This window comes from Girardinichthys multiradiatus, chromosome 19 (genome assembly GCF_021462225.1).
Source record: "Girardinichthys multiradiatus isolate DD_20200921_A chromosome 19, DD_fGirMul_XY1, whole genome shotgun sequence".
NCBI lineage: Eukaryota > Metazoa > Chordata > Actinopteri > Cyprinodontiformes > Goodeidae > Girardinichthys > Girardinichthys multiradiatus.
Window position 1 is genome coordinate 11,675,205 of NC_061811.1, and position 25,177 is coordinate 11,700,381.

The 25,177-nt window shown below is 39.8% G+C and overlaps 3 protein-coding genes across 14 annotated transcripts in view; 2 read left to right on the forward strand and 1 right to left on the reverse strand.

Annotated features, from left to right (window-relative positions):
• Window positions 1-1,951: 1,951 nt before the first annotated feature.
• Window positions 1,952-14,907, forward strand: LOC124884995 (protein ELYS-like). 10 transcript variants are annotated; one of them, XM_047393112.1, is made up of 16 exons: window positions 1,952-2,084; window positions 2,319-2,483; window positions 2,574-2,663; window positions 4,000-4,122; window positions 4,221-4,379; window positions 4,468-4,549; window positions 4,657-4,846; window positions 6,683-6,826; window positions 6,978-7,387; window positions 7,476-7,530; window positions 7,603-7,744; window positions 9,679-10,152; window positions 10,223-10,373; window positions 11,268-11,361; window positions 12,303-12,420; window positions 13,625-14,907. In XM_047393112.1, exons 2-9 carry the CDS (start codon window positions 2,399-2,401, stop codon window positions 7,197-7,199), a joined length of 1,095 nt encoding a protein of 364 aa, XP_047249068.1. In that variant the 5' UTR covers window positions 1,952-2,084; window positions 2,319-2,398; the 3' UTR covers window positions 7,200-7,387; window positions 7,476-7,530; window positions 7,603-7,744; window positions 9,679-10,152; window positions 10,223-10,373; window positions 11,268-11,361; window positions 12,303-12,420; window positions 13,625-14,907. The 10 variants fall into 10 exon arrangements, with proteins under 10 accessions (XP_047249068.1, XP_047249071.1, XP_047249070.1 ...); XM_047393115.1 differs by having other exon boundaries at window positions 12,307-12,420; XM_047393114.1 differs by lacking the exon at window positions 13,625-14,907 and adding an exon at window positions 12,790-12,848.
• Window positions 14,908-17,745: 2,838 nt separating this feature from the next.
• LOC124855222 (transmembrane protein 179) lies at window positions 17,746-22,928 on the forward strand. The gene is made up of 4 exons (XM_047344911.1): window positions 17,746-18,318; window positions 19,644-19,781; window positions 19,858-19,936; window positions 20,023-22,928. The coding sequence occupies exons 1-4, from the start codon at window positions 17,870-17,872 to the stop codon at window positions 20,194-20,196; spliced, it is 840 nt and encodes a 279-aa protein (XP_047200867.1). The 5' UTR covers window positions 17,746-17,869; the 3' UTR covers window positions 20,197-22,928.
• c19h14orf180 (chromosome 19 C14orf180 homolog) overlaps window positions 22,377-25,177 on the reverse strand; it is a 30,763-nt gene continuing 27,962 nt past the window's right edge. For 2 of the 3 annotated variants that reach the window (XM_047344906.1, XM_047344907.1), the window contains one exon: window positions 22,377-24,625. In XM_047344906.1, the coding sequence (XP_047200862.1) occupies window positions 24,420-24,625 (206 nt within the window). In that variant the 3' untranslated portion in view covers window positions 22,377-24,419. The remainder of the gene's footprint in view (window positions 24,626-25,177) is intronic. The other variant, XM_047344908.1, reaches the window with a different exon arrangement.

Consider the following 25,177-nt stretch of genomic DNA (forward strand, 5'->3'; position numbering starts at 1 on the left):
GAAATTTCTGAACGAATAGGCTGTTCCCAGAGTGCTGTATCAAGGCACCTCAGTGGGAAGTCTGTGGGAAGGAAAAAGTGTGGCAGAAAACGCTGCACAACGAGAAGAGGTGACCGGACCCTGAGGAAGATTCTGGAGAAGGGCCGATTCCAGACCTTGGGGGACCTGCGGAAGCAGTGGACTGAGTCTGGAGTAGAAACATCCAGAGCCACCGTACACAGGCGTGTGCAGGAAATGGGCTACAGGTGCCGCATTCCCCAGGTCAAGCCACTTTTGAACCAGAAACAGCGGCAGAAGCGCCTGACCTGGGCTACAGAGAAGCAGCACTGGACTGTTGCTCAGTGGTCCAAAGTACTTTTTCGGATGAAAGCAAATTCTGCATGTCATTCGGAAATCAAGGTGCCAGAGTCTGGAGGAAGACTGGGGAGAAGGAAATGCTAAAATGCCAGAAGTCCAGTGTCAAGTACCCACAGTCAGTGATGGTCTGGGGTGCTGTGTCAGCTGCTGGTGTTGGTCCACTGTGTTTTATCAAGGGCAGGGTCAATGCAGCTAGCTATCAGGAGATTCTGGAGCACTTCATGCTTCCATCTGCTGAAAAGCTTTATGGAGATGAAGATTTCATTTTTCAGCACGGCCTGGCACCTGCTCACAGTGCCAAAACCACTGGTAAATGGTTTACTGACCATGGTATCACTGTGCTCAATTGGCCTGCCAACTCTCCTGACCTGAACCCCATAGAAAATCTGTGGGATATTGTGAAGAGAACGTTGAGAGACTCAAGACCCAACACTCTGGATGAGCTAAAGGCCGCTATCGAAGCATCCTGGGCCTCCATAAGACCTCAGCAGTGCCACAGGCTGATTGCCTCCATGCCACGCCGCATTGAAGCAGTCATTTCTGCAAAAGGATTCCCGACCAAGTATTAAGTGCATAACTGTACATGATTATTTGAAGGTTGACGTTTTTTGTATTAAAAACACTTTTCTTTTATTGGTTGGATGAAATATGCTAATTTTGTGAGATAGGAATTTTGGGTTTTCATGAGCTGTATGCCAAAATCATCCGTATTAAGACAATAAAAGACCTGAAATATTTCAGTTAGTGTGCAATGAATCTAAAATATATGAATGTTAAATTTTCGTCATGACATTATGGAAAATAATGAACTTTATCACAATATGCTAATATTTTGAGAAGGACCTGTACAAGGTGCTCTGGTCACATGGGACCAAAATTAAACCATCATGCTGTGGGGATGTAGTTTTTCAGTGAGCACATGGAACCTGGTTAGAGTTGAATGAAAGATGAATGAAGCTAAATACAGGACAATCTTCCAAGAAAACCAGCTAGAGGCTGCAAACAAGTTCTAGCAGGACAACCACCCAAAACATACAACCAGAGCTACAATGGAATGGTTTATATATAAGCATATTCATAATCAGCTGTTGACTCAGGTGATTAAATACAAATGTATGCCACAGTTTTTATATGTAAAAAGAAATTAAACAATTTAATCAAATTTTTTACACTTCATAGTCATGCTACATCGGTCTATTAAATAAAATCCCAATAAAATACATTGAAGTTTGTGTTTGTAATGTGACAAAACATGGAAATGTTTAAGGGGTGTGAATGCTTTTTTTTGGACTGTGTGTAAGAAATCTGCTTGTAAATCAATAACATAATTAAGGTTGAAAATGACTGAGTGCTTTGGGAAGCTGTGCAGGTATTTGGTTCTGTGAGATTTTGAGAAATAGCACACAGAGGCAGGCACAAAGTCAAAAAGATAGAATTATTTCCTCAGAAGAGAATAATACCTTCCCTCTATCATTATTGGATTCTCATTTTGCAAAGTATCTCACTACCAGTCTGGATATGGTGTAACCAGCCAATGAAATGTTAACAGAGAGAGATTAGTGGATTAACATCTAGGAAAGTAGCTGGGGTGAAGGGAAAACATTGCTGCTGCCACTGGGGTTCTCTGAAAATCCACACGACAGACAGAACCTTTAACACTTACAGCGTTGCTCAGACAGACGAACTTCCTCCAACATACTGTGGACAAACAACCTCCACTATGCTGAGTAAGTACTGAAATATAACATCTTTAAATGTCTCAGAATAATTCTCGCAACCTCCATGCTTTAATCTGGTCTTGTCCATTCCATTGATCTAATTACATCTAAGATATCCTTAAGACCTTACAACTTTACATTTTATGGGTTTGTAACACCTGAGGAACATGTGCACAAAGTACATTATAAATCTCCTCTTCCTTTCCCTGTGTCTGATTGATGCATATGAGCTTTATTTAACAGTAATGGACCCTGTAAAACACCATGTGGACTCCCTCATCTTGCTGCAAAGCCCCAGATCTGACATGTGAGATCCAGACGAAATGTTGGAAGGTCAATGGTCTGAGGCTTTGGCTGCTAACAACATCAGAACCATCCTCGACTGGCCGAAGAACCTGACTATTAAAGGTACATAAAGAGTAAGAGAAACTTCTGATCTATACATACCTGCAAAAATATTTCAACGTAAAATGTTTATTGTACGTTAAACCTTAATAGGTGATGCTGGTTTGGAGGAACATCTACAAACCTTTGGCTGCTGGTTACAGAGGACATCAGAATTCAATAAAAAAGAGTTTTTAACTTTGTGTATTTTTTTTTACATTTGACATTGTGTGATTTAAAAGGGAAGCTAGCTTGAAATGACTGAACAATTAGAAAAAACACAAACACATTACTTGGTAAAAAAAAACTTGATAGTTAATTGTTATTTGAAATCAATAATGTTTTTGGCTAAAATCCTACTGCGTTTGCACCTGAATTCATTTTTTTCTTTCATTAGGTTTTTGCATGAGTTCACAAAATGTTTACCCGATCTGAGGCTTTTTACAGGCATTTTGCTTTGACAACATCTAAATGTAGACCAAGAGAAACAACTGAACATGAAGTGGCAAAAATTATAGATTCATTTAAAAGCTTGACATATAAATATGGTCAGTTTTAATTACAGAAAATGTCTCTGTCTGTCCAATATTTAATTAGCTTAGCAAGCTGCCGCGCCATCTGCTTGGAAAAAGACAAGGATTACTCTAAACAAATTGTGATGGTAGCAAGTTTAAAATTAGGATTCCATCTATTTAAGTAAGACAGCTATCCTAACCAACCTGGCCCTGTGTTAAAAAGTAATTACCTTCTAAACCTAACATCTGGTTGTACCACTCTCACCAGCACTGTGTCTTCAAGAGTTTGGGCTATCTTGTATTGAGTGTTTTAAGTCACTATGGAGGAATGTTTGCTTACTCTTCTTCACAGAATTTTTTTAATTTGGACAAATTGAAGGGTTTTCAGGCAAGAAGGTGGGACTGTGTTGTTTTGCCTTGAAACTCTCCTATATATGTCATATTTTCCCCATGCCTTCCTTATTGTTTGATCCTAAAAACAGTCCTTAACTATGGAAAGTGAGGCCAGAAGTACTTTAGGTGTTGTTCTAAGTTGTATCATAAGTTGGTCATTTTTGTTGGCCTGACACCTTTTTGAAGGTTCACCATTGTTCCATGTTTATTTTCATGTGTGGGTAATGGTAATTTTCAGACTGATAGATGTCAATTATTGTTTCTCATCTGTTCTTGAGTTCTTGAGAATTGTTTCTTTCATTTAATTTATTTTTCAAATGAAAGTTAGCCCATTAGCTAAATGTAGCACATGTCTAGCCATGTTTACTGATTTACATTTTCCTTTTAATAGATAAAACAAAAAAATGGTTTCAGTTGCTTTTAGGAAATTCATTGGCTTGAAACTTTCTGGCCCTTTTCTTTCACATTAATGTGTAAAGCCCAACTAAAATGGAAGATTTTGTGCTGAAACCCTTTAATTTTACTTCACACAATGTAATTGGACAGCACCACTTCAGGTAACTCATTGTGTATCAGTTCTAGAAGTTTCCTATAAATCCAAATAATATATATATATTTTTTTAACCTAACAGGCTACAGTCACTGCCAGGGCTTGTGGATGTTCCTGGATCAGAGCTCCTTCATTAAACTACACCTATTGCTTTGGAGGTTACAGAACCTGTTGACCTTGGTCCAGTGGTCAAGAAAGCAGCTAGGTCCATAAAGCAAAACGCCAGATCAACAAAGCATATTTAATCATATCTACACCCCCTACCCACTGTATAATAAAAGTTTTTGTCTTAATTTTGTGTAGATGTGGGGGTTCCATGTATGATCTGCAGGGGGACACAGCATTCATCAGCTGGCAGACACAACTGTTGGAACCAAGAGCACTGGACTATGAAGCAACACATCAGGCTGGGTCAGCTGGTTCAGTGGTGGGGCATCATGGGGCTCCTACCAAGGTTCCCTGGTACTGTTGTCTTTGTAAATGGATGAACTGACATGACAACAATAATCCCACCTTTAAAGACTGTTTTGTTTCCTGTTGTCGCCTTTAGAATCCCAAGAACTGAGGCGTATCTCTCAGATGTGGAAGGAAATGGAGCTCAGCCATCAGGAAATTAATCTTAAAGCAGCTGGGTAACACCAATGATGTATTTTTGTTGAGATTACAAATATTTCAATTCTACCCACACCTCTATAATTAAAATTTGTTTTCCTGTACTTTTTCCCCTTTTTAAATATAGGTGGAATAAGAGAGAGATTGAAATATGTGGCTTTTTGATAGAGAGTATGGTGACACAGCTGTGCAATAGATATGGGTGTATATGGACTTCTGAAGATTGCACAGATCAGCTCTACCCTCCCCCTACTCTGCAGGCACTTCTGATGCTTGTCCTGGTTCCTTGTATTGACAACATGTCGGTGCAGGGTATAGTATCCACTATACGTAGATTATGTCTTAGAGCACAGGTATCAAACACCAGTTGTCTTGCAGTTCTTAGATGTGTCCAAAGCCAGACACACCTGAATTGCATAATTAGGTCATTTGAAGGACTCAGTAGAATATGTGTGCATGAGAAGGTAATTCAGTCATTTGGTTCAGGTGTGTTGAACTTGGGATACGTCTAAAGGTTGAAGGACACCAGCCCTTGAAGACTGGGGTTTGAAACTGATGTCTTAGAGCTCATTAGATGGCTTTTACTGTATATGTACAATATCTTGTCAAACTTAAACTTTTACACAATTTGTCATGCTGCAACTTCAAATATTAATGATTAGATTAATTCTATTCAATTAAAAATACTTTATTAATCCTAGGGGGGAAATTAAATCTTGTTGTAGCTCATATTATACAGGTTTCTTCAAAGAGCAGTTGTATACACTGATGGCTGTGGGCAGGAAGGATCTCCTGTAGCGGTCCATCTTTCAGCAGATGTGAAGAAGCCTCTGACTGAAGACACTCTGTTGTTGTACGACAATCTGATGAAGAGGATGCTCAGGGTTCTCCATAATGTGTTCTTTATTTTACGAAGAATCCCTCTTAACAGAGCTAATCCAACCTGCTGCCACCTTGACCGTCGCAATTCCAGAAATTAGATGTAATAGACTATTGGTCCATAAACCCTGGTGCTCAGGGTCCAAATTCCTACATCTTAAATAATAGGGGTTTCAACCTTCAGTCCTCCATGGCTGGTGTAATGCAACGTTTGGAGTTGGAAGACACGTGCCCCAAGTCCATCTGATTAAAATGACTGATTTATCTCCTCGTGCAAGTTCTACAGAGTCCTTCAAATGACCTAATTATGTAATTCAGGGATGTTGAGGCAAAGACACATCTGAAAGTTGCAAGACACCAGCCCATGAGGGATGGTGTTTGATACCGTTGTCTCAGATGTTGCACCCCTGATTTAAATTGAGTGGTCAGTAATAGGCTTTTGCATAACCTGATGGCATACTGAGGGGGTAATGAAATCATTTCAATTAGATATGCAGGAGCAGGGGCAAATACAAACACTCAGGACAGTGGGTCCACCAGGCCATATTTGGGATCCACACTAAGTAGTGTATAATGGTGATGGGGGAGGAAACTGTTGATTGTTGTCTTATTTTCTTCAATGGAAAATGTGATGTTTGTATTTTTATTCATCCACCCTGAGCCAAAACACCCGCTGACCAGAACACCTGCTTCCAGATGTTTTTGTGTCCCCTTGTGGAAAACTGAAAAGATGATTTCTTATGGCTCTCTTGCAGCAATGCCTTTCAATCTTCCATCAAGCCTAGACATACAGAGTGAACAACTAATAGTTGTCCTGTCAACACGCTCTCTTGGCTGAGCTATAGATGTTTACAGCTCCTCCAGAGTTACCATGGGATTCCTGGCTGCTTCTCTGATTCATAATCTCCTTCTGTAGGCGAATTGAACAGAGCTCTTTGAAATGTTCAGAGCTATTAGTATGGCCTTTATGATGCTGTTTGTTCACTAATGTTCCTAAACAAACCTCCGAGGCCTTCACAGAGCAGCTGCATATATACTGAAATTAAATTACACACAGGTGTACACATATGTATGCCACACTTTCCAGATTTTTTCTGAGAATCATTCATCTTTATTATGCACTACTTTGTGTTGGTCTTCCACATGAAATCCCAAATGAAATAAAATGTTGTAGCTGTAACATGGCATAATGTTACAAAGTTTAAATGGTATGAATACTTTAATGTACTTCACAGTCATTATGGATTATATGGCTCCTAACAAACTTGTCACAGCTAATGTACTTCATCTTGGATGTGGCAAACTTCCTACAGTACAAAGACAACCTTCTGCAGCCTTTTTGCCATGCATTCACAGTTCCTTACAGCTTTTCCCAACAAATCAAAGCCTTCTGGATGTTTGACCGTGGGCGCATTAAGGTATTCAATTAAGAAAGAAAATGAAATTGAACAATGAAATTGTTAAAATAAAAATAATGGAAGATGTATTTCTCTCTGAGTTCTACTGTTCATATTTAAAGAGATTGATTAGCCTATAAAAGTACAATAAATTTTGTTCAAACTTTCCTAGGCCTCCACGGAGCTCTTATTGAGTTCCAGAGCCGCTGTCCCTCAGCTTTCCTGGCAGCATCGATATATTATCATCTCTCTGCTGAAAAGGAAGCAGTACTACATGGCAATGAAGTATCTCCAGTGGGCAAAACCACCCATAGAGGCTATTGAAGATGGAAAGCTTTGTGCGGAAGTGCTTCTGCAAAGCAGGTGCACTCTGGCTTCTTCACTTATTGAATAATGACTTAGATGTTTGCTTGGCTGTTAGGTCAATCTCTGTTTCCATCTCCCACTTATGTGTCTGATGCTTGGGCCTTGTTGAGGAAAAGCCACACAGAAAGTGAGGACATGGTCACACACTTCCTCCAGGCTTGTCAGGGCGTCAATCTGGGTGCTGAGGCTGTAAAATACATTCCAGAAGGATGCAATGTGGGTTTTTCTATTTTAACTCTTACACAGCTCAATTTACTTTACACATCAAATACAAAAACAACATTTAAAAAGAACTCTTCATCAGAGGAGAGAAGACTGCAGAGGAGTTGAAGTCACCATCTTCCAGCTAAAGAATAAAGGTAAGAAAGACATTTGGGGATTGCATAAGGCTTTGAAAAAAGTGCATTACATGTAAGTTTTATTTTCTTCAGGTTATTTTAGTGAAATGGCACCCTGCCCACTGTCTGCCACACTGTATCAGAATCAGACAGAGAGAACGATGTGTTCAGAGGAACTGGACAAACTGGTCAAAAGAGCTGTGACAGAAGTGAGAAAACCACATCCCAGCATAAGGTAAGGTCCTAATTTATCGTTATCTGCACCTTTTTTTAACCACATTCAGTTCTGGTAAGGATTAGTGAAAGTTTACACTCATCGTGGGCATGACAGTTATGCATTTTTTTGTAGCCACTAGTGACATCCTGATGGGAAATCGCTAGAGACATTAATCTGAATATTGCCGCATATATATGTTTGTATCTGTGTGTCTGCTTTTCACTCTGCGTGGATTAGAAGAAATAAATTCAGACTTTTTAACACAAATCTTGTCCATAAAAATCATTTAGGTTGTATCCTGTAGTATGGTTCCTCTCTGAAAATAGAGCTCTTTTGTTTAACTATTAAAAGCACAAAATTAGTACAACATTCATGGGTTTATGAGATTTCTGATCAGCACTAAAGTTTCAGGTGTTATATTCTTTGTTTCAGTGAGGTTGTGTGGCCAAAGCAGCCCAAAAGAAAACCGAACAGCAGAGACATACAGGGGTTGGACAATGAAACTGAAACACCTGGTTTTAGACCATAATAATTTATTAGTATGGTGTAGGGCCTCCTTTTGCGGCCAATAAAGCGTCAATTCGTCTTGGGAATGACATATACAAGTCCTGCACAGTGGTCAGAGGGACTTTAAGCCATTCTTCTTGCAGGATAGTGGCCAGGTCACTACGTGATACTGGTGGAGGAAAACGTTTCCTGACTCGCTCCTCCAAAACACCCCAAAGTGGCTCAATAATATTTAGTTCTGGTGACTGTGCAGGCCATGGGAGATGTTCAACTTCACTTTCATGTTCATCAAACCAATCTTTCACCAGTCTTGCTGTGTGTATTGGTGCATTGTCATCCTGATACACGGCACCACCTTCAGGATACAATGTTTGAACCATTGGATGCACATGGTCCTCAAGAATGGTTCGGTAGTCCTTGGCAGTGAAGTGCCCATCTAGCATAAGTATTGGGCCAAGGGAATGCCATGAGATGGCAGCCCAAACCATCATTGATCCACCCCCATGCTTCACTCTGGGCATGCAACAGTCTGGGTGGTACGCTTCTTTGGGGCTTCTCCACACCGTAACTCTCCCGGATGTGGGGAAAACAGTAAAGGTGGACTCATCAGAGAACAATACATGTTTCACATTGTCCACAGCCCAAGATTTGCGCTCCTTGCACCATTGAAACCGACGTTTGGCATTGGCATGAGTGACCAAAGGTTTGGCTATAGCAGCCCGGCCGTGTATATTGACCCTGTGGAGCTCCCAACGGACAGTTCTGGTGGAAACAGGAGAGTTGAGGTGCACATTTAATTCTGCCGTGATTTGGTCAGCCATGGTTTTATGTTTTTTGGATACAATCCGGGTTAGCACCCGAACATCCCTTTCAGACAGCTTCCTCTTGCGTCCACAGTTAATCCTGTTGGATGTGGTTCGTCCTTCTTGGTGGTATGCTGACATTACCCTGGATACCGTGGCTCTTGATACATCACAAAGACTTGCTGTCTTGGTCACAGATGCGCCAGCAAGACGTGCACCAACAATTAGTCCTCTTTTGAACTCTGGTATGTCACCCATAATGTTGTGTGCATTTCAATATTTTGAGCAAAACTGTGCTCTTACCCTGCTAATTGAACCTTCACACTCTGCTCTTACTGGTGCAATGTGCAATCAATGAAGACTGGCTACCAGTCTGGTCCAATTTAGCCATGAAACCTCCCACACTAAAATGACAGGTGTTTTAGTTTCATTGTCCAACCCCTGTATTTCTGTCAGTACCATCCCAGCCCGTTCTCTATGAAAGCTCTGGAAGAAACAGAACACATAGTAAACACAGAGGGCTGCCAGGAGGAACAGTATACTCTCAATTCTGTATACATTTTCAGTCTCCATACTTAAAATAAACAAATGCATACATATTTTCGAGTGAAACAACCATTAATCTTTATGTCTATGTTACAGAATCAATGTGAGGCACAGGAGGACATTCTGTCTTCTGAGAATCAGAGCTCTTTGTGTGGCTCTTCTTTCTCCTTGGCCTCATCAGCACCTTTGTTGAAACATTCTCACGTGTTTGAGAGCACAATAACACTGCAGAAGATTTCAGCTTTTCTTACTGATCAAGAGATCCGAAGCAAAGGAGATGATGAAGAAGATTAGGACAAATTCACCTCAGTGGCTGATTTTTTGCCACATTGCCCTGAGCTAAAACTGACATCAGATGGCGCCACAGAACCACTTTCCCTCAATGGCTTGAACAGCAAAGGTTCAAAGTCCAAAGATGTAGTAATATCTCGTGTTTTGCAAGGTGGAAAAGAAGAAAAGGAATACACACCAGGAGAGAAACTCGCTCCTGCAACTATCAAAACGTTCTCCTCAGTTTCCGTGAAGAGAGAGGACCAGTCAGACAGTTGTCTGGTGATTTCAGGAGATCAGGTGGGCACAGCTCACATATGACACAGTATTTGTTTTATTGTCTGTCTTTTACGGTACATTTTATGCTCAGGAAGGACATGAGCACCACCAGCAAAAAGAAACTTTGTGGTTTGGTATTTGGGTTCTCCAGTACCCCATCACATCCACCCAGGATCTGGTGACTGACCCTGACCAACGCTTTGTTTCAGAGGACAACACACTTACTGGCTCACCAACAATGTGTAAGCAGGAGAGCTCCATCCTCTTCATCCATCTTGTGGTTGTAGCTCTAAAATCTTGAGTCTACCCTGCACCATCAAATCCACTTGTCTTCTCTTGGCCACTGAGATTTCCACCAAATTTAAAGGCCTATATCATTGGTTTACATTTTATTTTTAATTGTCCTCTTCCCTCTGGTTTGGGTTGCACCTTCTCTTAAATCCAAGATTTAACCTGTTTCAGGATCCTGTAAGAGTAGAGATCCTCCTTCTTCACCTATTTACCTCCACAACAGCCACTGTGCCCACTTCATCACTATTCTGTTGCAGCAATAAGTGACCACACATCTATTCAACATACTCCTATTCAAAAGACATTTTTTTGCCAATAAACTAATTAATTACCTGTTTACACCCATATACAGGGAAAGTTAGGAAATTGCTAGTTATGTCTTCTGATAATTAAACTGCAGACAAGCTGTTGTATACTGCTGGTTTAGGAATTTAGGTAGTTGCACCAAAGGGATGGCGACTGGGGAGAGATTGAATCCCTTAACCTTGCTGTGGCAGTCAGTCATCCATAAAACTACCCCTGTTTCTCCACTGCATTTCCCCCCACACCATTCTCTTTAAGTGTGTATGGGGGAGTACCTTCCAGCTCTGCAGATGTACCTCCTTTGATCACAGCTGGGCCTGTTGTCCCTCACTCATGCCCATCTTTATCGCCATGTCGAAAGCTCAAAGCCGTAGGAGAACTGTTGCATAACATTAAGAGTACAAAATCTGTTCTTAGCCAAAGATCCATCTTTTGGGATGTTCTCTTTGAAGAATCGGTAGTGATCATACAATGCTGGCATAAAAACAACATTTTCAACCTCCACCTTTCCTAATTTATGTTTTCTTTCTGCTTGTTCACAGATAACCCAGCCTCTTCCTATGTATTCGGTCCCTCATACGCCTACAGTCTGGGCAACTTCATTGATATCTCTGCAAGGCAACACATGACAAACAGGTATATTTTTCAGTTGTGTGTGCACAGACATTGGCCTTAACGGCATGAAACCTAATTTGGCCAATAGGGGTCACAATTGCTCCAGTTAAATTGCTAGGTAGTGTTGGGATGATCTCATTTTACCCCCTGAGGATTTCTCCTCATCACAGCCCAGCAGGTGTCCTTTTTACGTCCCTTTATTCCTTGTTCTTCTGTCCTCCAGCATAAACATCACTGCTTTCAAGCTCTCCTCCCACAATGATGTCATTTTTCAAACACAAGTGCAGGATAATTTTTTTTTTATATAATACCAAGTAGTGCATCTTTGGTACATTTATTTAAAAAAAATAAAAATTGACTAGTACTGTCAAATCTGGCTATTTTAATATGAATTAGTCTTGACCTAAAGAACTCAGTGGTGGAATAACTTTTATGCTGATAGGAAATTATTAAGGTTGTTATATTATTTAGACCAAAAGTGTGGCAGATGAAATGTAGTTCAAATAACAATAATTACAAGTCAATTACCTACCTGCAGCACCTTACAAAATATTCATACCACTTGTAATTTTACATTTTATTGTATTACAAGAATTAACTTCAGTATATGTTTTTGGTATTTTGTTTGAAAGTAATACATAACTGCAAACCTGAAGTAAAACAGTACATGATTTTCAATTGTTTTTGTAAATAAAATTCTGAAAGATTTACTGAGTATTTATATTTAGCCCCCTGACACACTTGGTCAGGAGTAGTACCACATTTTGCTTGTCTCTAAAATTTTTATCAAATACTTGCCAAAAGCCTAAATTACATTCAATGGACAGCATCTGTTTACAGCAGTTTTTAGGTCTTGCCACAGCTCCAATTGGACAGAGGTCTGGACTTTGACTAAGCCATTCTAAAACATGAAAATGCTTTGATCCAAACTTTTCTATTGTATCTCTGGTTGTATGTTTAAGGTAGTTGTCCTGGTAGAAGGTGAACCCCTTTCTCAACTACTCTTACTTGTCGTCTTCCGCTTATCCGGGACCGGGTAGCAGGGACTTTCTCAACTAGAACAAGAGAAATTACCACCAGGTAACTGAGACAGGAAACACTGAGGAGGGTTGTAACAGTCGACTCTTTCCAAGAGATCAAATTATTTGGCATTTTATTGGCAAAAATAGGAAGACTTAGGGCTGTAGTCTATAGTGGGGTCAATGTTTGATGATGCATCTTTAGATCTCTTTAGATAATAGGGAGAATATAGTAACCAAGACAATGTTTAAGTTCCTATGAGAGGCAGGTTTAGGGGATAATATGTTATTTCTTTTCTTCCACGTTTGCCATGGTCTGATGATGGATTGAACACTGTTCCATGAGATGTTCTAACTTAAACCTGCTTTAAACTTCTCACTAACTCTATCCTTCTTGGGTTTTCCATCCATCCCCGCTTCTTACGTACAGGGACGTGGGGGAGCTGGTTCCTATTTCCAGTGGTCTACAGGCGAGAGGCGGGGTACACCTTGGACAGGTCGCCAGTCCATCGCAGGGCAACACAGAAACACAGAGGACAAACAACCATGCACACACCTAAGAGCATTTTAGAGAGACCAATTAACCCAACAGTCGGGTTTGGACTGTGAGAGGAACCGGAGTACCTGGAGAGAACCCATGCATCCATATTTGATGCATTAAGACCCCCGGCCGGGAGTCAAACTGAGAACCTTCTTGCTGCAAGGCAACAGTTCTACCAACTGTGCCACCTTGCATCCTGGGTTTACTAATGTTATCTAATGAACTTCTGTGCAGAACAGCTGTATTTATACTGAGATTAAACTACACACAAGTGTACCGTGTTTACTGATTAGGTGACCTCTAAAGGCAATGGGTTGCACTGGATTTTATGTGAGAGCTAATGTGGAGCTAAAGACTAACACTTAATGATGACCCAAACTTGTTTATTTTTAGGAAACAGAAGAAAGTTTAAATAAGAAAATGTAGAAGTACATAATTAAATAAAGAGTACAACCAGATGTATTAAAACAACCATGCATGCATAAGGAAACATGCAACAATGAAGTCATGGCCGCTTCTACAAGCTGAAATGTTCAAGATACAAGGCGAGATGAATGGCCTCCATTAGGGGCATTTAATCAGTGGCTGGCCCAGTGCTTCCAGTCTTCTGCACAACCCTAGGGGAAAGATTAATGGGTACAGGATATTTCATTAAGCCCTTCACATCACTGCTCAGGATATGAGGTTGTAATTGTCTGTTTTGTGGTCTCTTTTTGTGTTACAGGCAGAAGGAGAAGAGCCTGTGGGTTGGAGAGGGAAGGCTCCACAACAAGGACCCACGAGGAGCAGAAGAACACAGTCCAGGAAAGGCAAACGAGTGAAGAGAACTTGAGGAAAAATTGTGCAAGATAAAGACAGTCTTTTGAGGATATGCAGTTCTTGTTTTAGATCTCATGAAATCACACTTCCTAACACTCCCCCGCCCACTAAACATTGGCCTGACCAGCAACATGCAGTCGTTGCATACATTCTTAAATGTTTCCCTAACTGAGCTCCATCTGTAAGTGTTACAAACATTTTTATAGTTCTTTTTACCATCGCATGTTCAACACAAAAAGGATGCATGCTGCTCCAGGTAAAACACAAATAGATCCCCTGATGTTATCCTTTGAAGTGATTCCTCTCTTTAGATTATTTGCTGGCTTCCTCCGTGCTTGGAAAAAGGGATGTTTGCATTGCTGTCATGGTATCTCATGAAAAATGGATGACCTGCCAATGCTTTCTTCTGCCCATCCCTCTCTATATTTACCCAGAGTCCAGGGAATGCATTTGGGTTAGCATCCCCCCACTTATCCCTCTCTTGTTCGAGTGGGTGAATAACTTAACACATATTTCAGGTTGACACACTTCTCCTGCGGGTCTCCCCTGGGTGCCCAGTTCACGAGCCCACACATGCTGTATTATTTAAAAATGGGCTTTGGAGTTCTGCTCATGTTAGACCGTATTTATCTTTATTATATTTATTAATTCCTATATAAAAATTACAGATTATGATCATTGGTCGAAAGAAAATAACTTTAAATGGCATCCTGCTGGTACATATTATTTATTGGAGTCATAAAGCTATATTTCCTTATAGTTGTCTTGTTCATGACATAATCCAAAGTTCTGTGTAAGCCCCTGAACTAATTTGCTTAGAAATATTGATTTCCTGTGATCTAACCAATCAGAATCGAACTTGGTAATGTGACAGCCAATAAAGAGTGGATTCTGTTTTTACTAAAAGCCCTGCTTTATGCCTCTTCGTTAAAAAAAAAAAAATTAAACATCACTTTAACCCTAAAAACTACCTTATTACTGACGTTTTCACATTCCATCATTTCCAACATATAATCATCACACTGAATAAAAGCCAAGTTTGCGTCTAAAGTTTCACACATTAACAACAGTCAGTCATTCATTTTCTACCACTTATTCCATGGGGGAGCTGGTGCCTATCTCCAGCAGTCTATGGGCAAGAGGTGGGGTACACCCTGGACAAGTTGCCAGTCCATCACAGGGCAACACACAAACAACCATGTACACACTCATTCATACACCTAAGGGCAGTTTAGAGCTACCAATTAACCTAACAGGTATGTCTTTGGACTGTGGGAGGAAGCCAGAGTACCCAGTGAGAACAGGGGAGGAAGAACATGTAAACTCCATGCAGAAAGACCCCAGGCTGGGAATTGAACCCAGAACCTTCTTACTGCAAGGCAACAGTGCTACCAACTGCACCACTGTGCAGCCCCACATTAGCAACAAAGATGGGAAATTTAGAGTTAATTATTTATTATCTAAAAGCTCTTTGGATTCCTAAACATAATCAGCCTATTACAAATTATACAATTTTTGATTTGTTTCATCTTAGGTGAAACTTTCCATAGCTGTTGGCAAATGTCATGTCAAAAAAAAAAAAAGAAACAAGCCCATAACGAGCAAGGTCATGAAAAGACTCATTGTTTTGGAAAAGCTGTGTCACTAATAACTGGAATGAGATTTTGTTTTGACTAAATGTGAAGGTCCAGTGAAGCTATTAAAAGTAAGTTGGAAAAACGGACCTCTTGTAGGTGAAAGGTGAAATTTGTGGTGTGTGTGTACCCTACACAGTATTGGTTTACTCTTTTTTGTAATTATTTTTTATCTAAACTCAAAAAGAAAATCGTCAACTTAATGCCACAAGTTTCAAACATACCCGAGTAGGTTTTAAGAGGATGTATAATGATGCCAAGTGAGGCTGAAAGTCAAACCGTCTCTGTGCTTTGGAATCAAATAAACTCTCAGGCCAAAACCTCTCACACACAAACATAACTCAAGCTAATCTGCAAGCTGATAACATCATGGAAATCAGGGTGCGGTGCTGCAGCAAAATGACACAAGGCCTGAATCACACACCAGGGAGATAATGCAAAATACTGCAGTTTGTATGATGGATACAAATAGTCTCCTGTTATCTCTAAATAGTGCATATAAATGTCTTGTATTTATGTTGATTTGAATATTGTAAAGTGAACTACAGGAATAATAATGCATCCCGAGGTAAAATGACTCCATTGGAGTGACGATGATAAAAATGTCCCTGTACTGCTATATGTGCATATTCACGGCATATTCTTTAAAATAGCTCTCTGCATTTTTTAAACAACAAAACAAATAAAAATATCCTTGCTTAGCAGTATTTCTTGGCATTCTTCATCAAAAGGCTTTACATCAAAGCTGGTTATCTACATTTATCTGCAAACTAGCAGAGGTTTTTGACCACTGGAGGGCGCTGTGAGCAGTAAACGTCCCACCAAAGGGACAAAGACACCTTGGTCATCTTACCAGATGGGCTTATTGGAGCATGTCAGATGGCTGCGACAGGCAGCTACCTTCCCTTCCCTGAAGACTGTCACCATGTATAAACAGGCCATTACTCTTATGTGTGAGTATGTATTGAAAAATGTGTGTGTGCATCCAAGAATGACTACATCTCCCATTATTAGTAGCGCTCCCAGTAGAACTACGGAGCCCGCGAGGGGCCATGGGGGATTTTTTTTCTTTTGCGTCCCCACGCAATACTTTTGCGTTCGCTCGCAAATATTGTTAATCACCTTGAGAAAGCTGTGCATTTTGGAACAGCAGCACATTTGACAAACTGCTCACAAAACAAACACTGATATGGCATTAATATGGTTTATTTGTCATATGCAGGTTAACACGCAGTCAACAATGCGATTAAATGCTTAGGATAAGACGAACCGTTGAAATCACTATTACAGTAGTTTGACAGCATGTGGATAATAACTGTCTTTAAGTCTGATTGAAGATCCTTTTATTTAAGGCCGATTTCAAAATGAAACTCGAGATAACGCAAAAACTATTGCGTGAGAGCGCAAAAGTATGGCGTGGGTACGCAAATAAAAAAAAAAAAAATACTTTTGCGTTCGTTCGCAATACTTTGTGGGAGACCCGTTTTTGAGATTTATTGAGTTTCATTTTGAAATCGGCCTTAAATAAAAGGATCTTCAATCAGACTTAAATACATTTATTATCCACATGCTGTCAAACTACTGAACTCTGGACCATAATACTGCAGGAAACCACATCTGTGACACTTTATTTGCTTATTGCTGCATGATGTGTACTTTTTTTGCACGCCACTTTTGTTTTTATAGTGATTTCAACGGTTCGTCTTATCCTAAGCATTTAATCGCATTGTTGACTGCGTGTTAACCTGCATATGACAAATAAACCATACTAATGCCATATCAATGCAGTTTGTCAAATGTGCTGCTGTTCCAAAATGCACAGCTTTCTCAAGGTGAGTAACAATATTTGCGAGCGAACGCAAAAGAAAAAAAAAAAAATTCCCCTATGTCCCCTCACGGGCTCCGTATTATAGTAAAACCCAGTATTAAAAAAAATAAAAATAAATTTTACATATAATTTGACATTTTATTATTGTTCTAGCATTTGATAATTGTGCATTCATTAATATTATTATTACAAATTCTGACAAATGTATTGGCAGGCTTAGTAAAACTTTAAAAGCATGTTCAAAAAATATATTGTTTTAGGACTAACATTCTTAATAATATTATGTTTGGTGTATATTAGGACCCAAATGTAGGAGTGAGAGTAGGCATTAAAAAACAACATTTGCTGAGGACAGAGACATGGCAAAACCAGGATCTGTTGAATCTGCTGAATGTGATTAGTGGCATGCGGACCAGATCAGTCCAATAACCTGAAAGCACTGCAGCCGAGTGGGGAAATGAAAGAGGAGCTGAGTAATGAACTATAAAAATATAAATAAAATAAAACTATTAGTATTGTTGTTATTATTACATGGAAGCGTAACCAGGGTAAAGAACTGTGACAGGATCAATCAATCAGTTTTGGTCAAATCCACCAAACTGCAGTGGTTGCGCCATAAAATGTGACAACTGTTAAATCCTTCTCAACTGCTTGAGCAGCAGTGGAGTGGTCCATCTCCACGGTCTAGATGCAGATAAGATGGAGAGCCCTGAAGGCCTCTGCCCACTCATTAATTTGCAGCACAGCGCGTCCTCGGATGCTGCGCCTCCGCTCGTCTCTGCTGCGCAGCCGCACTTTCTCCGGGAGGCTGAAGGCGCAGGCGGCAGACGAGAAAATGGCCCTCGACAATCTGATCGTCGCCCAGTGCATCCTCTATTTTCTGGCCTTCGTGTTCGGTTTCATCGCCGTAGTGCCGCTGTCGGAGAACACAGAGGACTTCGGGGGGAAATGCCTGCTGTTCACGCGTGGGATGTGGCAAAATGAGAACATCACCGTGTCGAAGCAGCGCTTCATCGTGGAGGAGTGGGGACCCGAGTCCTCCTGCAGCTTCAGCACTTTTGTCGGGATTGCATCCCTCATCCTGTCCGCAGTGCAGGCATGGAGGCTGCTGTTCATTTTGTGCAAAGGACACGACGAGTGAGTGGCAGTTCACATGTTCTCCTTGAGGACCGCAGGGTAAAAAAATGATGCAAAGGGATGGAGAATGATGTATCACGGTTAGCCTAAAATGTACATCTACAGGGTACACCCAACGCCCCTATCTTGTTTGGGTCATAGCTCCAAAATGTTTTCTACATCTATAAAATCGCGCAGTCATATTACCCGGTAACTGTAGAATAACGTAGCACCTGTTTAAAATCTAAAACAATCATTCTTAGTCTCTAAAATGCAATTGAAAAAAAACTTTGTTGAAGTCTGGATTTGTGATTGGAATACATAATTATCACCAAAGCTTTGTCTTGTTGTGTGACTCTTATGTCTTTGAGGCCTTTATAAAGTGATATATATTTATTGTTTATTTCTGTTAACGACTATAACTTACAGTTCGTGAGATCTCAAAATCCAGTGCCCCAGAAAAGTAAAATATCACATAAGATCACCGAAATGTTATTTTAAGGCCATGTTGTGGCCTAAACAATCAGGGAGAAGACAAATGACTCGACAGTTGTCCGTCATGCCATCACTGACACCCTGCACATGGAAGATAAGCCAAAAAGGCTGTTGTGCAAGAAACTAGCTGTTCAGAATGCTGTTTACGAGCATATTAACCGAAAGTTTAGTGGAAGGAAAAAGTGTGGTAGAAAAGAATGCGTGTGCAACAGAGATAACCACAGCCATGAGAAATTTGTTAAAGAAAGCCTATTTAAAAGTTTGGAGAGATGAAGAGTTCTTCAAGAGCACTCGCTCCAGCCACAGTCAATCACTTGTCAATTCTTTAATTTGAATCCTCTCAAGACTGTGGCTATCCCTGTTGCCGGTGCACTTTTTCTCCCACACATTTTCCTTCCTCTAAACTTTCCATTATTAATAAGCTTAGATACTGCACTCAGCTTCTTTAGCAATGACTTTTTGTAGCTAACCCTTCTTTTGCAGGGTTTCAATGACTGTCTGCTGGACAACCTTCAAGTCAGCATTTTCACATTAAAATTGTAGGCCACACCATGTTCCTAACACAACATTTATGTACTAAAATCCTTCTTTAATGGTCTTGTGTAATCTATTTTTTTGAGAAACGAAATTATGGATTTTCATTACCTGTGAGCCATAATTATTGAAATTAACATAAATAAATATGTAACAAATATCAGTTTGTGTGTACTCAATCTATATAGCACCATACATCACCTTTTGAATTCAATTATTCAAATAAATGAACTTTTCAACGATATTTTTGTTTGAGATGTGCCCGAGAAGCTTCAAGAGCAGTTTAGAGAGGTTTCACATGTTCTTTCTCCCTACAGCTCCTTTTTCAATGCCTTCCTCAACCTGATGATCAGCTCCCTGGTGATGTTCACAGTCTTCCTGTCCAGCACCATTGTCAGCGTGGGTTTCAACCTGTGGTGTGACTCCATCACTGAGAGTGGGACCATGCCTAACAGGTGAGATATGAGCACACAAACAGTGGCTTTCAGACAGAAGCCAGAATTTCCTTTCATTTCTTGTTCATTTATTTAGCTGTGAAGAGTTGCAGGACACAGACCTAGAACTGGGCCTGGATAATTCTGCCTTCTATGACCAGTTTGCAATAGCTCAGGTAATGATTTTGGTGTCATAGATCAGCCAAACAGTCTCATAATATCTTTAAATGCAGTCATAAAATAAGGATGTCTCTTTTTTCAGTTTGGCCTCTGGGCTGCCTGGCTCACCTGGCTTGGGATCACAGTGTTAGCTTTCCTAAAGGTCTACCATAACTACAGACAGGAGGACCTCCTTGACTCCCTGATCCATGAGAAGGGATTGCTGCTCGGTCGCTCCTCGCGCTGTGGCTCTGACCTCAAGACTGGCCTGATCTAGAAACAATAGGCTGCAACACTCACATCTCTGCCCTACAGTGCTTGCCACATGCTTACATACACTCATCATCCACATGGATCTCATTTTAGATATTAATGAGGCGTTTGGACATTTTTGTCCCACAGTGGACTGATAATACAACAGACAACTAAAATGGATTTTAAAAACAATTAGATCCACAAGTTCTCTTTAATCTATTGATGGTCAAAATGTTACGTAAAGGCTAAGTTGTAGAGAAATTAAATGACATTTGTGGCCTTTAACAAGCTTGCTTTATGATTCCAGCTTGATTTTTGACAGCTCGTCTTAGCTGAATTGATAGATTTCATTGGTTTGCTCGCACTGACCCAGCTTTTAAACATAGTTTATATATTTTCTGTATATTTTGAAGTCCATGCTTTATGAAAGCTTATTGTTAGCTTGCTTTATCTATTCCAAAGCCTCTTTTCATGTGTTTAGGATGATAATCCTGTTGGAGAACTCAATCTTTTCCAAGTTTTAACTATCGAATCCCAACTGGCCCCCTAAGATGAAATGCAGATGGTTATTTATCTGGCTCAGGTAAATCGTGTACTGGAAGATGCTGGAACAGCAGTGACCACAGACAAGGTGCAGATAAACCTTATTTTATCACCAAAATCGATAACTTCAAGCTTGGCTGAAATTTGTCACCACCCCCTTGGACAACCCAAATGCCTTCTGGGTAAAGGTTTTATGGTCGAATAAGACAAAGATTGAGCTGTTTTACCTCAATGGCAAGCAGGTTTTAGAGTCAAGGGAAGGCTTTTAAACTTAAAAAGGATGGTGGTGTCAGCATCGTGCTGTGTGCTGTTTTGCTACCAGTGGTACTCTTACATTAACTAAAGTAGGTGGAATAATGAAGACAGAGGACTATATTCATCCACTTCACCTCAAATTAACAGCTAGATTGGTAAAACCTGGACACAGCTAGGTGTTCCAACAGGACAATGATTCCAAACACAAACCCAAACTGCTAATGTCATGCTTTTGAAAAGCCCTGACCTTGAATATTTTTGAAAAACTGAGGGCTGTTCTTAAAATCTGGGATATGAAACCAACCAATTTAAACAAACTCTACCACTTTAGCAATAAAAGATGAACAATCAAATGTCCAGCAAGATTCATGAAAGAAACTTTTTTGATGGCTATCAAAGTGCGTACTCAGTGTGCAACCAAGGGGCTTTAAACCAAGCATTATTGGAGATGGATGTTTATATTTGAGTCCATATTCATAATTATAAACATGTGTTGATTATTCTGATTTTTAAAATTCAGTAAAGTGAGTTGTTGTACCATCAGTTCATCCTAAGAAACAGTTCAAATGTATCTTTAAAAGCCCAAAATGGATATGACAGTTCAGGTGAGTTTATGCAAACCTGTGACTAGAACTGTAGGTTCTTATCTGCCATAAGATTCACCAACGTTTGCCTGTGGAGACAATCAAAACCAATTGGCTTCTGCTTCCATTGTCCGTGGATCAAATCAAATGGATCGTTTTCTTCTTTGGATGAAACTCATACTTAGTCAAAAATCCGCGTGTATTGATTACCGCTTATTGATCATAAACCACCAGAAATATAGACTTGAGTTTTCCTTAACTCAGAATTTTCTAGAGTTTAGCCACTCAGTATTAATGAGTTGGAAAATTTGGTAAAGGATCGTGTTTCTTTGAAAAGTTGTTTGCATGCTACCCAGTGCATGACAAATTGAGAAGATGGTTTTTAGATATAAAGAGGCGTAATAACTGTTTTCTGGTCTTCTCTAGATACATGTTCTCCTTAGGTAGGCTTTTCATTCTGAAAAGGTACATCTTGGTGAACCGAGAATTATTTGCATGCTTCAGCAAAGTAGAACAACCTGTGATTTTGCAGTGTGTTTACACAACAACTACAAAGAGCTGTTTATGACAAATTGCAGCTCAAAGCGTTAATATATTTAGCAGCTAGTCCAAAAAAGCTTTTAGCATTTAGTATGATATAAAAGAAACAAACAGAATATATGATGTGTAGTTTAGTGACTGGTGCTGCTTCTTCTCACTTAATAGGCTACAAAACCAATATATTTTACTACTGTGATATACATGTATTTATACCTGCATGCATTTCCTTGGCTGTTACATCACATCCTAGACTGGTCAGGAGGAGCACAAGCACGTTACGTAACTTTGATAGGCAATGACAGTTTTATTCAAAACAACTGAAATCATAAAACAGGAACCAAGACAACCCTCTGTAAAGGCACTTCTCTCAAAGTGACCATAAATGTTCAGACAGCAGTAAAAAGCAGCTAAGTGTGGATACAAAGCACATGAGTTTACTGGGAATCCTTTTATTGCTAATGACAATTTAGTTTGACAGTATGGAGCTGTGGGTGTTTTTTTTTTTTTTCCTGTGTGCAGGCATTGCTTTGCCATATATTGCTTAAAAATTCAAATGTGAGATCTCCACAATCAGACACAATCATGTTGATATCCCTGAAACCTGTCATGCAGAGAGCACTGTTCTAATGAAAACTGTGCTGTGTGTTATTGCTCATAACAAGAGGTATGTGCATCACTCTGCCCTTTAATTTCTATATAGCCCATTTGTGTGCAAGTTTGGCTGTTTTTCTGAAATTTCTGCTTCATTCGATAAAGGGACTCATATATAACTCATAGCCACAATAAATATATACACATATATATATATATATATTATACATCTCTGTGTTTATCCTCAATTGTTTCGGCTTTTTCTTCTCGTCCAAATATAAATGGGAGTTTGAAGTCACAGTTAAACCAAATCTAACAGCAAATAGAAAGGTGACAAAATAATGAAAAATAACAGTAAAAGCAAATTTATAGTTTCTTGCGTTGATGCAGACAAACAGTAGAAGACAGACATATATATAACACGTGGGTTTCGAAGGTGAGGTGTATCAGGCAGTTTAGAGGGGAACATTTATTAAAACTGTCAGCCTTCATTTACGGTGCCTTGCAAAAGTATTCACACTCCTCCAAACATTCTGTCACTGTACAGCCACAAACTTTAATGTTTTTTTCTTCAGATTTTATGTGACAGACCAACAAAAATTGAGGATAATTGTAAAGTGGATGACAACAGATACATGGTTTGCAATTTTCTTTTATACGTACAAATCTAAAAAATGAGAGTCAGTTTGTAATTGGTTGCACTCGGTTTTATTTGAGGGGAACCAAAGTAAAAGGAGGTGAATACACTCAAATCTGTGTCATAAATGTGCATGTATGTGTTCACCCTCTTTTACTCTGATGCCCATAAAGAAAACTAGGAACATCAGAGAAAAACAAGCTTAACACATGGAAAGGTGAGACATACATTTGACCTCATTAGTATTCAGCCTGACACTCTTGAAACCACTCCAACCAATGCATGCTGCACCTTTTTCACTCCACTTCACAATTTTGCATTAGCTTGTGTTAGTGAGCCACTTTAAATCCTAAAAACAGCTAAAGCATGACAGAAAAGGACATGAAAAGGCTTTTGCAAGGCATTAGAGTTTGAGTATATTCTCTCTGATTAAGGATAATGTGCTACAGATTTTATACCCTGGAAGCAACAGACAGTCAAGAAGGAATCATGTGTTTTTCATCTCATTTAACCTCGTACTGTGAAGTGATGTAGCCCTGTTTTCACGCTCTAATAGATCAGTGCCCAATAACCTTTGCCCTGCAGATGTGGACTGCTGCAACATTTTCAAACATCTCTACATTCTTTAATATGGAATTACAAGGCTGATACTGATAGTGATAGACCTTAGTATATTGAGACATATATACACATTCAGATGTTTGTGATATATAACATACACAATTAATGTTCGGTAGTAAAATAAATATTTGCATCCACTCACAGGCAACAGACTTTAACCTGACCTGAAGAATCAAATCATTGTGGGGATTATGTGAGCATTATCAATGCAAATGTGCAAGATATTTCACAACTTACATATGAAGTGGTATTTCCAAACTGTAGTGCATATATAGATTTATATACATACAGACATGAAAGCTACATGTGTCCGGGATTACACATATTTCCTTTTTAGTAGGGGAGAGGCCCCATTGCAGAGCCTTGCAACATGGCTGAGCATTTTGTGGGCCTGGATACCTTCAAAAATAAAAAGAAAGGAAAAAACATATTTAAAAAGATAAGCTCCATGTCTCCAGCTGTGGTCTGTCACAGTCACTGCATGGTCAGCCATATCCAGCAGCCATACAGGAGCTGCTTCATGTGCACCAGGTAGACGGCCAAAGCGGCCTCCAACTCTTCACATGCTCTCTGTGGCCGCCGGCGATCGGTGCAGTACATCGCCACGCCAAGGAATGACATCAGTAGGAAGAGACAGGTGAACAGGGCAAGATGGGGGCGGGCCGGCGTCGTCTCATAGGCTGAAAAATGAGAGCACTTTTTAAGTGTTTTGGCTTGTAAATAAGGAGCATTTGAATTTTCAAGTCTGCCAAAGACTTTCAACTTTAGACCCAAGAATGCAACAGAGCTTTTTGTAGCTGAAAAGGTCAAAAATCATCACATTTTAGACCCATACTCCTATAAATGTTAAAAACATGAAACATAAATTTATCACAATTAGCTTTTTCACAGATTTGTAAAGGAGATAAGTAATTTTAAGAAAGCCTTTATAGCTATGCCTATCCTAAAAACAGGAAGGGAGAACCATGTATGGATTATAATTGTCATCTGGATCTGCAGTGTCTGATGGGTTAATGTTGCACACAAGACAGTTTTTTTAATGAAAAGGAGCTTTCTAGCAGGAATATGTCAAATGGATGTGCGGTCACTTTTTGGTGACAAAAAACGGATGCTGCGAAGATCACCTATGCAGGTGATACGGGTGAGCTTCGTGTAAGTACACACATTAATAGGAAATATTTTTCCTCACTTAACCAAAAACAATCTCCTAAATGGATTTAAGGGAAGGAACA